Source organism: Coptis chinensis, chromosome 2 (assembly GCF_015680905.1).
Source record: "Coptis chinensis isolate HL-2020 chromosome 2, ASM1568090v1, whole genome shotgun sequence".
Classification (NCBI taxonomy): Eukaryota; Viridiplantae; Streptophyta; class Magnoliopsida; order Ranunculales; family Ranunculaceae; genus Coptis; species Coptis chinensis.
In genome coordinates, this window is record NC_141457.1 from 46556455 (window position 1) to 46577264 (window position 20810).

At 43.5% G+C, this 20810-nt stretch overlaps 1 protein-coding gene across 1 annotated transcript; it reads left to right on the top strand.

The window, feature by feature from the left end:
* The first annotated feature begins 6 nt into the window (after positions 1 to 6).
* LOC147516272 (uncharacterized) lies at positions 7 to 8331 on the top strand. The gene is made up of 11 exons (XM_086588938.1): positions 7 to 129; positions 227 to 379; positions 638 to 721; positions 835 to 1029; positions 1882 to 1971; positions 2665 to 2727; positions 3351 to 3425; positions 3550 to 3600; positions 4897 to 5004; positions 5767 to 5832; positions 7274 to 8331. The coding sequence occupies exons 2-11, from the start codon at positions 299 to 301 to the stop codon at positions 7376 to 7378; spliced, it is 918 nt and encodes a 305-aa protein (XP_086445064.1). The 5' UTR covers positions 7 to 129; positions 227 to 298; the 3' UTR covers positions 7379 to 8331.
* The last annotated feature ends 12479 nt before the right edge of the window (positions 8332 to 20810 follow it).

Here is a 20810-nt window from a genome sequence, read left to right on the forward strand (position 1 = left end):
TATCAGGTTCGTGAAATATTGGAGCTCTATAGAAGGATATATGAGGAGTATCTAGCAATCCCAGTTGTAAAAGGGAAGGCAAGCGAGCTTGAAAAGTTTCCTGGTGGGTTTTATACAACAACTGTTGAGGTGACTCATGATAGTTTTGTGCAACTCATCTACTTGTTTCAGTGATTACTATAAACTATGAGCTTTCTTCATCTCTGTTCTGATTATATTTTGGCAGGCATTTATTCCAAATACTGGTCATGGCATACAAGGTGCAACATCCCATTGCCTCGGTCAGAATTTTGCCAATATGTTTGAGATAACCTTCGAGAATGAGATGAGAGAGAAGGCTATGGTCTGGCAGAATTCCTGGGCGTACAGCACTCGAACAGTAACTCTCACACAATTTCTTTTGTTATTTTTTATTTCACATAATTGCTTAGGTACTTAACAGTACTGAGTTAACCATCTCTGTGAAATTTTATAAAGGCATTGGATGAGAAGCATTTCTACTGATATTTTCCGACTGTTAGTTAAAAATTGAGTGTGAAAACCAATAGACTCTTCGTTAGATCAAGAGTTCATTTAATATAGAACTTATAGAAGTCTGATTCATTCTGAAAGTAATTTATATCTCCTGTTCACTTAGCTGTTTGTAGGACTGTTCATTCTTGTATATGAAGAGACGAGATGTGCATTTGACAATGATCACAACATTCTTGAATGGGCTAAGGTTTGATGCTCTATTGTACTTTGTCATTAATTGACATGCTTTCAGGTGGAACACCTGGGTGCTCTGGAAGCCATATTTCGCCATTTAATTCTAATGCAATTTTGTGTTTTCAGGCAAACAATCATGGATCCTTGCAAATTATATGTGAGTATTATCGTTTATGTTGTCCTACCAGAGGAACAACACTTGCATTCTGTCCTCTGGAGCACCTGCATCCTTTGGAATTCCACAGACCTAGTGAAACAGTGCTACATGTTGCGGGATTAATCATTGATTTGAAATCCTGCAGCAGTCTGGAGTTTGTAGAGGTAAATTCCTATATTTAAATGAGTGTACCAATGCCAAAAATAACAATTTAGTCAGTTGTAAGACAAATGGATTCACCCCTAAGTTCTGATATTTTCCCAATGAACAGAGGTGCATGTGTTGGTTGTGACTTGTGAATCTGTGGTAGAGCATTGGGTATGAAAAGTAATATTATGCTCAAAATATTTTGGAGCTAAAAGTAATATTTTTATTTCATAATACCAACAACGCAGAGATATGATGTTATTAAAAAGATTTTGATAAGCTCATCACATATCTACTATTGGCATATTTTCAGTGAAAAAACATATTAATTGGAGATCAGGGAAAGCACAATAGATGATAAATGTTTTTCAGTAATGATCCTATACAAGAGAAGTAAAAATTAATGGAACCTACTCCACAAGAGTCATATGTCCAAAGCGTGTATGTAAATGCTGTTGGTTTTCATTTATTGTATTATATGTTTATGGAGTAGGTTCTGTTTACAAACTTTTTATGCAGCACTTCATACAATGCCCCCTAACAAGGTGATTTAAGGGATAATTTCTTGATTTCACCACCATGGAGATCATGTCTATATAATATCAGCTCATTTACAAATAGCTAACCTCTTTTTGAAATTGTTCTCAACTTACGAATTTTTTAACGGTCCAGTAAAGAAGATATTGCATCCATCTTTCTGGCAATGTCAAAAAATGTGCAAAGGAACTGATTTTTGGGGTGATGATTTCCATGGAGTATCATACTTAAAAATAATTCAGCCTTCGATTCATCTTGTGGGGTGTGGGAGGGGGCATTGTATGTACATTTATGTATGTATTTCTGATTTCACTTCTCTATGATATTATCAGGCACGCAATGAAGTATTAGCAGAGGAGGAGGCAACTGCTCTATCTGTGTGGACAGTTGCATGCTTATGTGGCTTGTTGCGCCTTGAACATGTAATTATCTGCTCTATCTCGATTGACAAAACCATGCCCTATCATCTGATCCTAGGGAAATAGTTATAATTGTCAGCCTTCTTATGAAAACCAGAAAGTATGTCTGTATGATGTCATTATTGAGGGTAATTCTTGTGGTGTTCACTCCTCGGATCAGGTGATCCATATACATTTTTTATCAGCTTTGTTATAGCTTCTTATTTATAATGGTATAATTCTTCAGGTTTATCTTCAAGTGATTATGCATCTCCCAATTTAAGTGTATACAGTATACATGTAATTTTTGATACTATATGTAGAGTAATTGGATTGAAGTTGAAATCATTTGTACCTATTCTTGCTTTAAAACTTTCACTGAACTTTTTTGTTTAAATTCATATTGTATGCTTAGGAAGAAGGGAAAAAAGTCGTGGAGTAGGTTAATTTGAAATTAAGTAACTGTAGAAGTTAAGGACCAATGTCTAATTTTGCTGGATTATCTGAAACATTTGTTCATTGCACACGCCTTTTTTCCGTTTCATGTCAAATCTAATAAGTTTTCAAATGGCTGATTTTTGCTTTTGAATTCTTCAGTTCCATAGAAAATGATAAATTATGTTAAGACCAAAAGAAAATTGGTAACAAGAAACCTTTTTAAATCTGATTCTGTAAGCGTGCCCGTTTACATCCTATGATTGTGTTTGCATGTTTCAGGTATTGACAATGTTAGCAGGGGCACTTTTGGAGAAGCAAATTGTCGTTGTCTGCTCTAACTTGGTATGGTTGAGTTATGACATTGACTTCATGTGAATCCTCCATGTACTTATGGTTTTGTAGAAAGCCTGTCCACTGTAAACAAATGTGGAATAAGGAGTTACTCTGTTACTTGAGCGTGTAGGAATTGTTTCTTGGCCAGAGGTGGAAGATTGTAATGACTTGAGTTTTATGGCTGATTGACTTGGGGCTCATTGAGTCCAGCCTTCACCCGTAATATCTATGTATCTAACCAATAGACGCCGCCTTAAAAAGCAGTCAGTAGTGCTATGAGCTTTATCTATGCGTGAAGTGTGTCAGTACCTATCAGCCACTACATTTTTAGAAATTCAGTGCAGCAAACCAATAATTTTATCTCCACCACATGCACATCCTCCTAGCATGTGTGCCTGCTTTTTTCCTCGCTCTGTTTTGTTCTGCCGTCACTGTCAAAATTTTATACATGAATTGAATTCTAAATTCAAACCCATCACTTCATTGAAAAGAGTGAGATTTGATCTGAGGCGTGATTCATCCAAAACCTTGTGATTTTATTGTTGGTTGTGCTGATATAGTTTTGAGTGTATCTACTGCCCTTGCATATTAGGTGCTTTTAGATAAAACTTATGGATATATTGTTTTTTCAGGGAATCTTGTCTGCTTCAGTTCTCTCCGTTATTTCTTTAATCCGGCCCTACCAGTGGCAGAGCCTTCTAATGCCAGTATGGTACCTTCTTCTTTATGATTCGTGTAAAAAATTTCTTGAACAATTCGTTGTAATTGTAATGTGGAGATTCAGGTGTCAGTATATCCTGATAGTCTATAGCATCTTGTATGAACTTTCAGGTTTTGCCAAATGACATGCATGATTTTTTGGATGCACCGGTCCCATATATAGTAAGATTTTCTAACTTCCTCCTTTTTCTTAAACATCTTGTATGTAATATGTTACCCGCAGAATCCTGCATTGTTTCTTATTTTACCTTGTGGATTTGTGGAGTTCACTTTTTGTGTTTCAATACTCTCAAGGCAACTTTACTGCCAATCTTGACAGTTTTAAGCTATGCTGATGGGTCTTTTTCTGGCACTGACAATTATAGAATTTTCTGAAGTGCGTCTAAAGAATTTTGAAGATATTATATAAAATTCATCTAGTTTTAAACTTAGATGTAGCACCTAACACTTTCAGTAGAGACAATCTTTAGGAGAATATGATATTGAAAGAGGAGAATATATAGACATTTTGAGTATTGCTTTCATCAATCATCAATTGTTTCAACTCCCTCTTTAACATCTAAGAGATGACTAGCTGGAAGTCAAAATTCGTAAGGGCAAGTGGATTCCTTGCTGTGCAAATAGGTCTGACTGTTTAATTTAGTACTCATCAGCACTAACCATTCTAGCAGGTGCATTGGTGCAAGCATCATGGTAGGTATTCTAAGATCTATACAGACAACGTAGTAGATACCGTGTTTTCCAGAAGCAAATTAATAAAGATCTTTTTTCAAGTGAGAATTCCTATGTGTAGACTACCTAATAGAATCACTGAATTCAGAATCTTATAATAAATTTGTTTTGTATTGCCTTCGGTTTCTAGCATTATTGTATATGAATGAGAAATGTTTAGAGCTCCTTGTAGGTTGGTGTAAAGAACAAAACTGGTGAAGTACAATCAAGATAGGAAATGTCATTCTGGTCGACGCTTAACAAGAACCAGGTATTTAGTTTCGTCACATAGTAGAACTTTCATAATAAATAAAATTTTAATTAACAAAAAAAAATTATACTTGTAAAAATCAGGTGCGGTCTCCCACTTTACCTCAATTGCCCCAGAACAAAGAGTTGTTTAAGTCGTTGAGTCCATACCATGCAAAGCTTGTTGGAGAAAGCTATTTAGGAAGAAGACGACCTGTCTTCGAGTGTACAGATGTTCAGGTTGGCTCTTAACACAATACAAAGTGCATAGACGTTATTGACTGTGAAATGCTAATAACTCTCTCAATTGCTTGCTGCTCGTTATTCGGTCCCACAATTTGTTAATTTTTATGAAGAGGAGGCCTGGGGATAGAAACACAGGTGCAACACATGTAGAAATCAGGACGGAACAATCTGAACTGTGTCCGAATTTGTTCTCACATTTAGCGACTTGAAAATTTGTTTGGTCGCTTATATACCAATTTTTTCTATGTGCAGATTGAGGCTCCGAAGGGCTTCTTAGCTGTTCTAAGGTCTTACCTGGATTCTCTTTGCTCAAATCTCCGGTCTCATACAATTACTAATGTGCAATCTAATGATGACAAGGTTGGTACCCCCCCAATACCAGTAGCAGAAAATGTGTCTCAGTTGAAGGGCAATATGATTCCTTCCTCGACTTTAAAATTTCTTTGTATTTTCTTGGGCCACCATCTGTTCACGTTCTTTCTATTGGAGAATTATTCAGGTCATGTGGTGTGATTGCCCATAGTCTATTCATAAAGTTAATGAGTGAGTGGTGAAAAACTTGATATTCCATAGTCTCATCCAACAGGACATTCTCCTTCGAAGCATTAATGATCTTTGGAAGAGAAACATGACCGTTATTAAGTTTTGTTCTTTGTGTGGCTGGCCCTGTGTCAGCAAGAACATTCTGAGGTGGCCTTTGTCTTAGCACATTTTTTTGTAATAGTACTTTGGTAGATGTCCAGTATGGCTTGTGTCATGCTAGCGGGGCGTTGGTACATGGGTCTCACTCTCCAAGTGAGAAAGTGCCTCTGAAGTTGTGGTTCCTTTTTGCTGCTTGGTCTTGGTGGTTGTGTGCAGCTAGTCATTAGGAGCCTAGGTGATTAAGGAGCTGTGGTCTTTCTCTCAGATATTTTTGTCTTTAGGGGAGCTGTTCCGTTTTGTACTGGGTGTGTCGCATGTGGTAGATTAGTTTTAGGAGCAGATTTTTTTTGTCACTTTTGGCTTTGTGTTTTTCCTCTCTTTGTTCTTGTACAAAAGAAAAAAAAATGATTATTTGCTTCTCCATTGACAGAATTAACAGACACTATACACACTTACGCCTGCATTTCTTTCCACTATCAGGTGTCTTTACTCTTGAAGGAGAGTTTCATTGATTCATTTCCAAACAGAGACAGGTCTTTTATGAGGGTAAGCATCTTAAACAACTAGTTTTACAGGTCTTTTTAAATGATATAAATTGTACTTAAGCGTCTGCTTAAATAGTCGGTTCTTTGAAATTTACTATCGCACTTCATACCAGTTTGTATATTTATACTGCAAAATGTCCAAAAATCTTGATGTAACCATGCTAGAAATAGACATTACTTTGAGATCTCTTACAGAGTCCTGACCCTTCACTTAGTTCCTTACCTGTAGCGGTGTAATAATAAAAAGTAAAGACTCTGGACATACAAAAAATCCGACAAGTCATTGTATAGTTGAAAACAACATAAAAGTTGGTATTGTTACTAATTTCTTTTTATGTTGAACAGCATTTTGTAGACACACAGCTCTTTTCTGTACATACGGATCTTGTTCTATCCTTCTATCAAAAGGATTAGCGTCACCATGTAAAGGTTACTGGATAAGTTATGGGCGAAGTACCTAGAGCGCAAGCTCTGTAATTTAGACAAGTTATTTATGAATTATTGATCCCCAGTTAGGGGACACAGAGAAGTTTGTTTCCCCAAGTTTTCCTTCATTCCTCTTGTTCACTGTGAAGGAGTTTAGTAAGTCCAAGTTCTTACGATGAATTTGGTTTTGCTAGTTGCAAAGAAAACTTTGCGGTTGTATTGTAGCCTTGTAGGTGAAAGGGAACTAAGTGTTGTACGATATACATACATTAATCTCATATATATTTTTTAATGAGATTATGGAATTATTGTTTATATTTAACCAATCTCCCCCCATTCCATCAATCTCTTCAATGCCCATGCTGCAAAATAATAAATGAACAGGGATTAGTGATCTCTTTGTATAGATAGCGAGGAACTCAAAATGAAAATATATATACATAGTACAGAGGCTTTGATACTAGCCAGTAATGCACTACTGACTCCTGCTTTTTGATGTTGTCTGCTTTTTGTGCTGGTGTTCAATTCACCTCATTAGGAACCAATCCAAAGTGTTCCACCCCACCCCCACACCTCTCTTTTATGCATAGATTACCAGTTTGTATGTACTCCACTACTCCCCTTCTCAAATTATATTCTAATTATTAACTATATATATCAGTTGTATATGATCTGTACTGAAAGTAGGTGTCAAAAATTTCTGGGCTGATAAAACGTACTACCATAGTTTAGTTACTACTGCATATATATTACATCAGATTGCCATTCTTCTTACCTACTGATGAGTCCTGACCAGTTCTTGGGCATTCAAGAGCACTTAAGCCTATTAGACAGGATCTATTTCATTTGTGGCTTTACGTTACCTAACAGTATGATGTCATGGATGTATTCAGTTCAATTTTGCATTCCTTGTGTAAAATTCATGTGATGATCTGAGAAAAAAATAACTCGTTTGCTGATTAATTTGCAGGTTGGAACTTCAGTTCATCGTGTTTTTATGTTTTTTATGCATACAGGTGGAGGAGAACTATATACATGGGGATCAAATGAGAATGGATGCCTTGGAGTCGGTTGCACGGAGGCCATCTATGAACCAGAACGAGTTGAAGGTCCATTCTTGAAATTTTCTGTGTTTAAGGTATCTTGTGGTTGGAAGCATACGGCTGCAGTTTCTGGTGGTAAGGTTTTCACATGGGGTTGGGGAGGATCACATGGAACATTTTCTGTAGATGGACATTCCCCTGGTGGTCAGTGGGGACATGGAGATTGTATAGACCTCTAAATCACTGTTCCCTAAACGCCAAACTATCTCCTTCTCTTTGCTTTCCTCTCCTCTCTTTTTTCTCTCTTCCTACTCCTCTTCTCTCTTTTTTCTCTCTTCCTACTCCTCTTCTCTCTCTTTTTCTTGGCCCCCTCTTTTTCTCCACATCTTCTCCTTTTTATATCCCCCTTCCTTTCTTCAGGACCGTCCATCTGCCCTGTCATCCTACGACCCGAAGTCGACCGTACACTAGCCACCGTGGACTAGGGTTCCGCGGCTTTGATCCGATGCTCCTCCTCGTCCTTGCGTAGGTTGCTTCCTATCAGCTGCACCGCGGACTTGGTCCAAGAGATGCATCTCATGCTATTACAAATACCCCTTCTCGACTCCGCGGTCCTGTTAACGGATCCGGGGTCGAGAACACTCTTCGCTATTCTCTCTCCAACGCCCTTTCCCTTTCCTTGGTTTGCGTGTGTGCTTTATTGCACTCATCACGCGCACTTTCAGCCGTCTCTCGATCTTTGTGCGTCCACGTGTCTCATGCTGGCTGGGCTGCTCCACGACCCCTGAAATTATCCTTTTGCCCTTCCCTCTCCCCCTTCCTCACTTCACTTTTCCTCTTTTTGTTTTTCCACTGCCCTTCACCCTCCTCCACTCGCCCTCCGGTCTGCAAGCTCACCGCTGGTTTCCTGGCGATTCTCTCCCCCTTTCGGACTTCAACTACGGTGTATCTACTCTCCTTGAACCCCTTGGTACGTTTTCTAGGCCTATACTACTTTTGTTCAATTAGATATTGCGTTTTTTCCATAGTTTGCACCTGCCCCTCCATTTTTTCCGATGCCGGGTTCTAACTCCGGACGACTCTCCCCTTCCCGTTCACCTCGGATGGCCTCCCCGCCTCCTCCTACCCATTGCTGAGCCCCTTCTTCCACCTCGGGCACCCAGCCTCTTTGCTACCTCCCCCCTCACGATGCCGCCGCCCTGACCTAGGTTCGATTAGGGCTGCGTACGGCATTCCGGCCAACATAACCCTAGAACATGTGCCATCCACCACCCATTACCCTCATCTGGTTCCCCGCCGACCGGGCACCTTGTGATCACGCGGTGGGGCAAATTATAGCCCGGGCCGCTGCCCTCCTCACTCTCTTGGATGTCGGTGTGCAATCATTTCAACATTCCCCATGCCAAGGTATAGGAATTTTCGAGAACTATGTATGCCGCGAACGCTTACAATAGAACCGGCGAGCCCAAAATAACCGGCCAGCGATATTTTCTCCCACTACTTTCTTAAGAAAAGCACTAAAGACGCCGGTGTGGGCTACCAATCCTTTTTGTAAGCGCCCCTCGAAGTTGCCCTCTTGTTCAGATTACCTCTTCCGACAAAGTATGGCACCACTACCCCCTCATGCGTGTCGGGACAATTTACGTCGCGGACCTTCCTTCCGATTTAACTCTTAACCACCGCGCCTTCATCCCCCGTGGTGAGTATCTTTGTACTTCCCTTCTCTCTTATTGCATTATTGGCGTGACGCCAGGTTTCTAATGCTCGATTTTTCTGTTGAGCGGGTTGGCGGCGATTCCAAATCCCGGACTTACTTCGGCGTGTCTTGTCCCATTTTTCAAAGACTCCGCGATCTCGGACCCGCTCAAGCCAGCCACTTAGGCATCCATCCAACCACCGCTACCCCTCTGCTACAAATCCCCGGTCGCACACTTTCCGTGGTTTCTCTTATCCCTTCTACCGCCCCCCTCCTCCCAAAGAACGGAAACCGAGAGCATCTCCCCCTATCCGAAAAAGATCTCGCGTCTCCTCCTCCCACCGCCGTCGTCCTCGCACCTCCACTCAACGCTCCCGATCTTGTGACTCTCCTGCCGACTCTCGGCGGAAGACATCCCATCTTACCGATCCATTTCAACTGGGACGACCGGTATACCTCTCCCGCTCTCCCTACCGGCGACATGGATGTACACAAGCGTAAACTTTTCGACGGTGACTCCGGGAGGATGAGGTGACGAAGTCTCCCGTCGAGGTGGTGGCACCCACCGAAATGCCCCCATCCAAGAGGTACGGACCTCAACTTCCGGGCGGTCCGTCCCTATCGCCCATGGTCGTGATTGCGAACACACCTTCCATCCCGAACCCCCTCTTCCATCCACGGTCTCTTCCCTAGCCCGTCGGGCCCGGTAAAGAACCAATTCCACCGGCCTCCTCCATGTTTTTGGACATGGCTCTGGCCAAGAAGACGCCCCGTCTTCAATGTGCGAGAATCGCCGAAGTATCCACGGCCGACTCGCTCTAGATAATGCCGCTTCTAGCTTCTTCCTTATTCTACAACTCCCATCCGCCGGGGGACATCGTGATATGCCGGCGGGGTTCGTTTGACACCCACCGCACCTCCTTTTACACCAATTGGGAGCGGAACGGTTTTTTTTTTTTTTTTTAAATCTCTATGTTTCGTCTTCAAAGTGAGCTTGGACATTTCTTTTCATGATCCGCGGCCTTCTTCGGACCAAGAACAAACTTGTCGCCTTTGGAGAAAGAGGTCAACGGCCCTTCGTGCGCGTCGCCCATGCCGATACGCCGAGTTGAGCCGCCGCTTAACCTGGCCAAACTTAAGGCCGGGATGAACCGCACTCCACGTAGTCGTCTTATCAATCCTACATGGATTCGTGAATGATCGTCTCGGCCAGGTCGGGACGGCTCCTTGAACACCATCAATTACACCTATCGACTGTCCCACAACAAAGACCAAGCCGCCGATCACTTTACTCCGCCAAGAACATGAGGTCGCTACCGCTTCTCGCTCCAAAGAACATCAAGATGATATGACTATTCTCCGCGAACGCTTCCAGACCCTGGCTGAGAAAAGGATAGCCAAGAAGATTCAAGAGGAGCTTGCCCGACTCACCTGTGAAGCGGCGGCTTCGCCGACAAGCCTTCACCCCGGCCGCGCCGACCCTCCCCGTGCATGAAGAAAACTCTCCGGCAGCCGAGGCCACCGAAGAGACTCACGCTGGAAGCTCGGAGCAAGCTGCTGCGGCCCTCCTTACCGAACCCTCTGAAGATGTGTCGGTTGTCCGTACTGCCGCTGACTCCCCCCTCGAAAAGCCATAGGAATACTGTCTTTTGTAATAAGTCACGTTGTTCACTCTGAGCCAGTTACGGCCTTACATTAGTTTGATCATTTCCTTTTGTGTTTATGTTTACGTTTATGCTTGCACACTGCTCTCTTTCTTATGAAGTTCGATTTTGCTCAACCCGTTTGCCATCTTTATCTCGTCTGATTTGTCTATGTGCCCAACCAATCCTGTGTCTCCTGCCCTTGGTTAATAAGGGCTCATGTTACCAGAAATGCTAGTTCAGTAGGACGAGTACCCCTCTGTGAGGTACTCCGCCTCCACAGTATTTCTCTTTATGTTTGGCCTCCTCTCCCATTGGTCATTAGTCTCTGTAATCCGCGAAGGGCTCCTCCCACTCCGTAGATAATTTAACCACGTGGAGTCGTATGAGGCAGCTCCTCCTGCCCTTGACTCCCTCTAACTACCTGTCAGCGAAGGCTCTTTCCCCCCGCTGTCTCTCTCCCCACGGGGTTCTAATGCCCCATGTGTGATTTGCTCCCCGCGGAGGGCTCATCCCACTTCGCGGCCTCGGTATCCTCGGCATGTCTCCTGGGGACGCTCCTCTTGCCCCCATCTCCTCCGCTGTCTCTCCCCCTCCCCAGGTTCTATGCCCCAGGTGCATCTCGTGTCTCTCGCCCCGATCCGCGGGATTCGCAGCTTTCGGGAGGCGCTGGGTTCATGTTTGGTTTAGTTTAAGTCTCCTATTTTTCACAAATGGCGAGTTCTTTTCAAAAGTGCTGGTGTATTATATTTTTACATACAGACACAAACTCATGCATTACATTTCCCTCACGCTCAAGCGTGGAATTTTTTTAACATCCTCACGTTCCACGGTTTTCTCTAAAACTTGCCTTCCCGCGGTCCAGAATCAGATGTGCCCGCCCTCCGATATCCACCACCGTATATGGTCCTTCCCGGTTTGGGCCAAACTTCCCATCTTTCTCCTCCCCGGTACTAGGCGCCACTTTCGGCGGAGCACACCAGTCGCCCAAACCGTAATCGCTTTAGCTTGACCCTACGGTTGTACTGTCTTTGCAATCTCCGGTGATACTCCTCCAGTTTTATGCATGCAGTGTCTCTTCTCTCTTCTGCTAAATTCAGGTCCGTTGCCAATATTCTCCAGTTTGATCTCTCTTCCATGGACTTCGTCCGCATTGTAGCTGCAACCATCTCCGAGGGGATCACGGCCTCCATCCCGTAGGCCAAGGAAAAAGGAGTCTCTCGGGTGGAGTATCGAGGGGTGGTCCGGTAGGCCTATAGCACATGATTCAGCTCATCGGCCCATGCCCCTTTCTTGTCCTCCAATTTTCTCTTAAGGTTGTTCATGATGATCTTGTTGGATGCCTCTGCCTGTCCGTTGCCCTCGGGATTGTAACGGGCCGAGAACCCCTGTTTCACTTTATAGGCTTGCAGAAACTTGGCCACCTTCGCTCCCGTGAACTGAGTACCATTATCCACGATGATTACATATGGCAACCCAAACCGGCAGATGATATTCTCCCATAGAAACTTTATGATTTGTGCCTCCTTCACCTGTTGCAGGGATACGGCTTCGATCCATTTAGTGAAATAATCCGTTGTCGCGAGCATGAATCTCCTTTTGCCGCTGGCCATGAGTAGCGGCCCCACTATATCCATTGCCCACATGACAAACGGCCATGGACTTGAGACGTTATTATGAAGGGCTCCTCGGGAATAATATCGGTGGGCAAATCTCGGCATTTGCCACATTTCTTTGCAAATTCCACAAAGATCTCTTCATATGGGGCCGAAATACCCCCTGGCCAAGATGGCGATGGGCCGTCGTTCTCCCCATTTGAGTGACTCCCGAATCCCCTCATGTAATTCTCGCCAACACTTCATGGGAGATACCATGACCCAAACATTTTAACGGTGGTCCATTGAAGTTTTTCCGATATAGCTCTCCTTCCAATTAGAACGTATCTCAGAAGTTTGCTTTAGTCTCCTTCTTTTTTTTTTTATCCGCCACCTCTGTCGCCCCGCCAAAAGCCCTTAATTGGACCCATCCAACTCCCTCCTCTTCCGCCACACCGACAAATCTCTATCACCTCCTCAGTGCTCGGCCTCTCCAGCCTTCCCACGCGTATAGTTCTTTCCTCTGACCTCGGGATGGCAGCTGCTACATATGCTAGGGCATCAGCATGCCTATTCTCTCCCCGGCCCAAATGAAGGAAACGGAGCTTTGTGAACTTCGCGGCTCTTTTACGCACCACTTCCAAATATCTGGTCATCCGGGGGCATCTAGCTACGAACCCTCCATTCGCTTGGCACACCACTAAATTTGAATCAGAATATACTATCAGCTCCTGAACTCCCAGATCTTCAGCCATTCTTAGTCCTGCAATCACTGCTTTGTACTCTGCCTCATTACTTGACGCCGCGAAGCCCAATTTCATGGTTTGTTCTATTCTGCTATTGTCGGGCGTAACCAAAACCACCCCTATGCCGCGGTATCATTTATTTGATCCGTCGGCTGAATACCCTCCACCCATTCCTCTTATCCCAAGCGGTCTAGGATATCCGCTCCCCCTCTTCGTTCGGGTTCCATAATTTTTCCTCTCCCGGGTGGGATCCTCCGTCAGGAAACTCGCAAGAAACTCAACCATCGCCGCCTTTTCCACGGTCCCTTATCCGATATTGTATCTCATAGAACTCGATTATCACCGCCCCACTTCAACATCCTACCCGAATTTTACGTCTTCGCCTATCTCGAGGAGGCGATTCGTTACTACCACTACCACATGTGCTTCAAAGTAGGGTTTTCGGTTTGAGGGTGGAGAAACCGGCCAAGGCATACCTTTCAAATCCTATCGTACCTCATCTCGCCTTTCTAGCGGTGTCTTACTCTGAAAATACACCGGCTTCTCTATTTTGTCCACCACCGCACTAGAACGGAACTAACCGCATACTCCGTGTGGCCCCTGTGTACAAATACAGCTTTTCCCAATCTCGGGGCGCGATAGCAAAGGTGCTTTGCCCAAGTATTTCTTCAAGTTTCGAATGCTTCCTCACACTCGGGTCCATATGAAGTCCCTGTGGTGCTCCTTAATAATCGATCTGGTGATGCGATTTATCGGATGACTTTGAAATGAATCTATTCGGTCGCGGCTACCCTTCCCGCTAACGGCCAGATTTCTTTCACACTCATGGAGACGGCATCTCTACCGGGGATCTTATCCGCTTTCGGGATTAGCCTCGATTCCCCTATGGGTAACAATATAGCCCAAAACTTCCCCGTAGTCACCCGAAAGTACACTTCTCCCGGATTCGGTTTCAAATTGTGCTTACGTAGTATATCGAACGTTCAGAACCCTCTATATGCTCCTCCTCCGTCATGCTCTTCTCCACCATGTCATCTATATAAATCTCGATTCCCCTCCGGACCTTGCTCGCGAACATTTTTTCTCCCAATCGCTGGAAGGTAGCCCCCGCATTTTTCAAACCAAACGGCATTCTCGCGTAGCAGTATGTACCGCCCTCCACCACAAATGATGTCTTCTCTTGGTCTGGCTTATACATCACAACCTGATTATACCCCATCGAGACGTCCATGAAAGAAAATATTTCGAACCCAGCCATCCTGTCCACCAACTCGTCTACGCGTGGCATGGGATAGCTGTCCTTCGGGCACTCCAGGTTGACGTCAGTGAAGTCCACACACATACGTACTTTCCCATTCTTTTTTGGTACCGCGACTATGTTCGACAACCAGTCCGTGAACTCCACCTCTCGGATTATCCCTACCCCCTTCAATCGGGCAACCTCTTCTCGAACCCCCTCCGCGTACTTCGGCCTGAGACTCCTCAATTTTTGTCTCACCGGTTTGGCATCCTCTCTCATATGCAAGCGGTGACATGCGAACTCTGGGTCCAACCCTGTAACATCCCCTATCGTCCATGCAAAGACGTCTCCGTTATCTGACAATAATTGTATCAACTTAGTCCTCCATTCCGCTGGCAAACTTGACCCTATCGATGTGATCTTCTCCTCTTCCCCTATCCCAATATTCACTTCCTCTATCTCGTCAAGCGTCTTGTGGTCCGCCGACGCCTCTTCACCCACCTCCCCCGAGGGTGATCAGAATCGCTATGCGGCCTCTTCTAGGGTTGAAAGTTTCTCCTTCCGACCCGCCCGATCAAACGTTTCACGGTCCCTCGCGGACTATTCTTCATTTGTTCGATCCCCGTAGACCCTCATACGTGCGGTGGCGTGGGGAACCGTATCACCGGTAATACGAGGGGACCGCCTTCATCTCATGAATCCACCGCCTTCCCAAGATCGCGATTATATTGTGAAGCCGCGATCCACTACCATGAAGCGGGTGAAGACGGTCACCGGTCCCGCCCGTCCACGGGCAATAAAAGTTCCCCGTGGGCTCGCCATCATACTCCCATTAAATCCATACAAGTTAGTGCTGGTGAACGCGATCTAGGATCTACTCCCATTTCTTCCAAGGCTCCTCGAACAACAGTCTACCGCGACTTCCGCGATCGATCAACACCCTCTTCACCATGTAGTTTCCCATTGCCATCGTAATGACTAGTCGTCCTCGTGTGGCGAATCCACCGCCCGTAGGTCCGCATTGCTAAAGACAATTTTATCTTTCTCGACCGGCATTTTGTGACTTCTTTGCCGTGGCCTATTCGTTTCTCATTAATTTGTTGGATGCTCGCCGTCCGCCATTATCTTGTCTCTATGAGCATTATGACTCATCACTTCCCCATCAGTAAATCACATTGATGGTTCCCGGTATTCTTCCTTGCTGCGGCACTTTCGCTCTTCGTTCGTCCGTCTCTCACAAATTCTCCCATCCTCCCGCTTCTCCACCATCCTCGTACTCAACCACTTGAGGCGCGATCATCCATCCGTCTCATGATTTCTTATCTGATGATATGCACAAAGTGGCTTCCCGGGTTTTTCCGCTGGCATACTTCGCGGTCTTTCATACCCCGGCAGCCCCTTTATTAAAGGCAAAATCTCACTGAGCGGTTTGTTCAATGGGGTTTGTTCCACTTCGCGGTATGGCTTCCTCTCTCTATACTCCCTCCGAATCCCTTCCCGACTTCTCTCCGTTCGTGCTCCGCCTCCGCGGTATTGACCTCTTTCTTTTTCCGTCGCCCCTGACCTACGTCGTTCCTGTTCCTTATCCAAAGACAACACAGCCTTCCCTGCCCTCTTAGAATCCTTTTGCACAGAGTCTTCATACCTTATATACTTTTCCACTCGTGGATACAGCTCATGCAACGTTGCTATCTCATTTTTTGCTACGGATTGGCAGTTTCCGGGTGCAATCCCCTTTCAAACGCTATCACCGCTGTCCTCTCATCCAGATTCTCCACCTTCAGTGTCTCCGCCTTGAACCGACATAGGAACTCTCTGATTGACTCCGCGGATCGTTGTCGTACATTGAACAGCGCCGCGATATCCACCACCCTCTTTTTATGATGTATGAAATGATCCACGAACGCCTGCTCCAACTCTTGAAAGTTCTTAATGCTCCCAGACGGCAATTTGTAGTACCAATCTGACGCGCCTCCTTTTAGACTAGCAGGGAACATCATGCACCATGAACCATCAAACCGAGCCTCCGCCATAGCGGCATCTCGCATGCCTAAAATGATGGATGTGGTCTCATTGGGTCTCCTTTGCCGTCATTATCTCTCAAACCTCGGCCGGGCGACCGCTGGGAACCTCCGATGCTCATATGTCATCTGCTAGCGGGTTACGGTTCAACCCGACCACCACTGGCCGGGTCGCTCCCCCCACTCTTTCGTGCGCGCCGGTTGGCTTCCCCTATCATTGTCTATCATTTCTTGGACTTGCTCTATTATTAATCCCGCCACGGGTTTTCCACTAAGTTTGGTCCGGTCTCCTCCTCGTCTCCAAATTCCTCACTCGCGCTCTCTTCCCCGCCTCCTCCTCCTCTTTCTCTCTCTCTCTCTCCGCACTCATCGTTTTCCTTTCTTAGCCTTTCGATCTCTTTCACGATCGACGCTGGCGCCTCTTCCGCTTCGCCCTTCTTCAGTTCTTCCCCTCCTCTATCATAGCTTCCGGTGTCGACTCGATCCCTAACTTTCTTTGGCCTTCCATTTGCTCTCTTTTGTGCCATTTCTGAGTTGCTCTTCTCGGTCCCCACAGACGGCGCCAAATGTATAGACCTCTAAATCACTGTTCCCTAAACGCCAAACTATCTCCTTCTCTCTTCTTTCCTCTCCTCTCTTTTTTCTCTCTTCCTACTCCTCTTCTCTCTCTTTTTCTTGGCCCCTCTTTTTCTCCACATCTTCTCCTTTTTATATCCCCCTTCCTTTCTTCGGGACCGTCCATCTGCCCTGTCATCCCTACGACCGAAGTCGACTGTACACTTGCCACCGTGGACTAGGGTTCCGCGGCTTTGATCCGCTGCTCCTCGTCCTTGCGTAGGTTGCTTCCTATCAGCTGCACCGCGGACTTGGTCCAAGAGATGCATCTCATGCTATTACAGAGATGATATCGACTATTACGAACCAATGATGGTAGAATTCGGGAAGAATGTCAAAGCGTTGGAAGTATCTTGCGGATTCAATCACACAGGCGCAATACTTGAATACGCTTAATCTTATACAAGAAGCTGCAAGAAATGGTATAGTGTTGTTTCTGACGAAGAAAGGAGTTGGTATTTTCCTCAATTCTTCTTTTATAATGTTTAACGTGTTTAAGTACTCATTTCTTATAGAGCTCGATGGTGTAACATCATTATACTTGCAAATCTAACATGGAAACTCAGTTCTGTAATGAAACAACTGTTATATGGTAAATTTTGTTTAAACCATCAAGCTGAAGTCTTGTGATATGAACGCAGCCATTCAAAAGTCGAAGTCACTACTCAACACGTTAAATACAGAACTTGATATTTGGCTAATAAAAGTATTTATGAAGCCGCTTCACCATACAGATAGTTCTGATATAACAGCACAAATCACATTAGTCTACAAAGATATGTATTTCTTCCCTCAGCAACTACATGTAACCCAACAACCTGAGACCAAAGATCAAACGAAAATACAGTCTTTTCTAGTAGATATGCAATAAGTTTCTTCAAATAGATTACAAGAAATTGAAAGTTTTAACCATACAAATTGAAAACCATTCAATGGAGAACATGATTTTCTCACTTGAGAACAGAAGTACAATAATGAAATTCTATTAAAACTAGCAAAGAAAGATTTTGGATCTTAAAGCGGATAACATTCAAGAGAAATCAAAATGCATCATATAGTGATCTCACCTGCATCAACTTAATACTCAGACCCGATTTAGCTGCCTCAAGAGTTCCAAAGAGTGAACCTGCGGCATATGATGTGTCAGAAAACGAAGCAGAAACACACCCTCACCCCTTCCCCTGAAGCAAAAAAAAAGCATAGAAAACGAGCACTATTTCCATTAGTTCTATCCCTCTAACTATGATCATAAATCATGTACATGATAAACTACCGAAATTTGTATGACAAAAGGTTACAACATCAGATCCGTGTGAGACAAATTGAACTTGCTTTTAAAGTTGTAACAGCATACCAAATATGAAGTAGAAGTCATCAGTAATCACGTCTTTTCGCTAAATTCTTGATGTATAAAACTGTAGCAGAACTCCCGGCTGAATAGTTCTGCATAAATGCAAGGAAGAATGCGCAACTCAGTAAATATTTTTCATGCAAATGGTACTTAGATCTAGACTCCACTGCATTTTGAAATGTTCTGAATTTCTCCTTAATCTTTAAGGATTATACTAATGATGCCTTAGCATGAAATTGACATGGGTCTCTACTATGACTGATATGCAGGCATAGATATTTTTAAGGGTGCCCACCGCCATCCCAAAATTGGAGTTACACAGAACTCCGTTATTTTCTTCGATTATACACTGATTAATTTTTAGCACGTTCAAATCATATTCTTTCAGTTTTCGATACCTTAAACATTGGTAGTGATAAGATTTCTTCGGGAGGCAACTTTCCTCTCTCTATATCTTCAGTTGTTGCAAATGGTTTTAGCTCCATGCCCTCTTATTCTGGCTCCCCTGATTCATTCATGTTGTCCGCATCATATTTATCTTCATTATGTATTGGTTTAGCAGCGAGTTTGATCTGCATCCAAAAAAAAAAAAACAAAAATTAAATTACTGATATATATTGTTTAACTAAAGAATCTTAATTAACTCTTCCGAGGATGAGAAGCTACCTGCAGAACAGGGCTATTTTTTTTTATCATCGGCATCTCTTTTGGAGCTAACGTGGCTACTTTCAATCCAACATCCTCATGAGACACATCTTTATTTACAGTCAGCCCTACAATAGTTTCTCCTCTGCAACGCTTTCGACCACGCTTTGATTTACTATGAGCATCGACGAGGCCGCTTTTGTCTTCATCCTCATCTCCCTAAATTTTTGGGCATGAAGGTGAACATTCCTCCTACTCCTAAGCTCAGACACTTTTTTCTTTTGGTAATCTTAACTCAGAGACTTAATGCCTGTAAGTATACTACTCGCGACAATACAAAAGATAAAATGTTCCGAGAAATAAAATCTGTGAATTCTAATCCTACTGTACAAAAATACATAGCAAATGCACAGTTAAAATCTCAAACACATTCTTTAAGTGGTAATAATGGCCCAACTCAAAGGAACAAAACCTTTAAACCAGTAGCTGCTAATGTGTTCATCTCTAGAGGGCTTGTTTATCTTATGCATTCCGACCAAGATTTGTAAGTTCTTGCAGTTCACTAAAAATTCAAAAAACTGAAATCTACACCAAATCCGCAATACTCTAAAGTTTGTTTCTACTTTAAAGAAAATAATGTATGTAACTGAAGCCATAAATTTAGTACCTCCACTGTGAAGGAGTTGTCACTTTGGAACTCGTCCATGATACCTGACTCATGTTCTGATAGCAGGCAACAACCTGTAGAAAATATAGTAACAAGGAAAACAGGGTTCTAATGCATCAACACTAAAGAAAAACTATAAACAACAACACAAAATAAGGTCAACAACATACTTTCTCAATTTCTCTAGTACAGAATGAAGAATTAGAAACAGGAAGTAAACAGCCAACAGTGGGTCACAACTTGCAACTAAATCATCTCGGATATATTGTAAAATTCAAGAAGAAAGTATGTACAGAGTAGGACATTGTCCATTCAACATGACCACTATGTAAAACTGTAAATTGGAGATTTAGGTTGACGCTCTACCTCATTATCCTTATGTTCTGCCTCTTCTTTGCTATCCTTGTGGCTGCTGTCCTCTGGCACACTTTCTACCACTTTGACTTCCTCTTTTGAGGACGGCTGATTGTTATCTGGTACACTTTCGTCCACTTTGACCCCACCTTTGGAATCGGCCTGGCTGTCGTCTGGTATACTTTCACCAACTTTTAAATCTTCTTTTACAGAAGCCCCTTCTCTGAACTTCTGCCGCACATCCAGGAAATCGTATTTCTGGTTCCCTGAATCAAGGTTAACCAGAAGGTTAAAAAATTCAACATGAATGACGAGGTCCGTAATCTGTGTTTTCTGACATAAGTACTGCCTGGATGGGCATAATATGTACAGATTGGAAAGAAGGAACAGAATCCATACTGTGATCCTAGACTTATATAATTAGTTAGTAAGGATTCCAAGTGATGTATGCAAAAGGGTCACATACAATAAAGTAGATTGAAAGAAAATGTTCTGTGTGTAAGACCTAGATCGAGTTATGTTAACGTTCTTCCTGACGTACTGATTGGTTTAGAAAACAAGAACCATCTACATTTTAGTATTAGTCAATGAAGAAGGTGAGAACCAAGATCAATGGAGTCAGCTTCCAAGAGATGTTCTAGCTTATTTCATATTTGTTTTAAGACACTAGCTTATTTCATACATGAGGAGGCGGAAGCAAAGAAGTGGATATGCCACTGCAAAAACTAGGTAAAAAAAAAAAAAAACAAAAAAACGTAGCAATCTAGTAACAAACCTTATCTGGTTTGTTAGCTGCAAGAAGCACATTTGTGAGACCATGCAGTACTTCAAAGTTAATAGATTCACACACCTAGCACAAGTGAGAATACATTTGTGGGATCTGGTCAGAATTCAGAAGTAAGCCAATACTTTTGATTTAAGCGAAAGCAAGATTTGT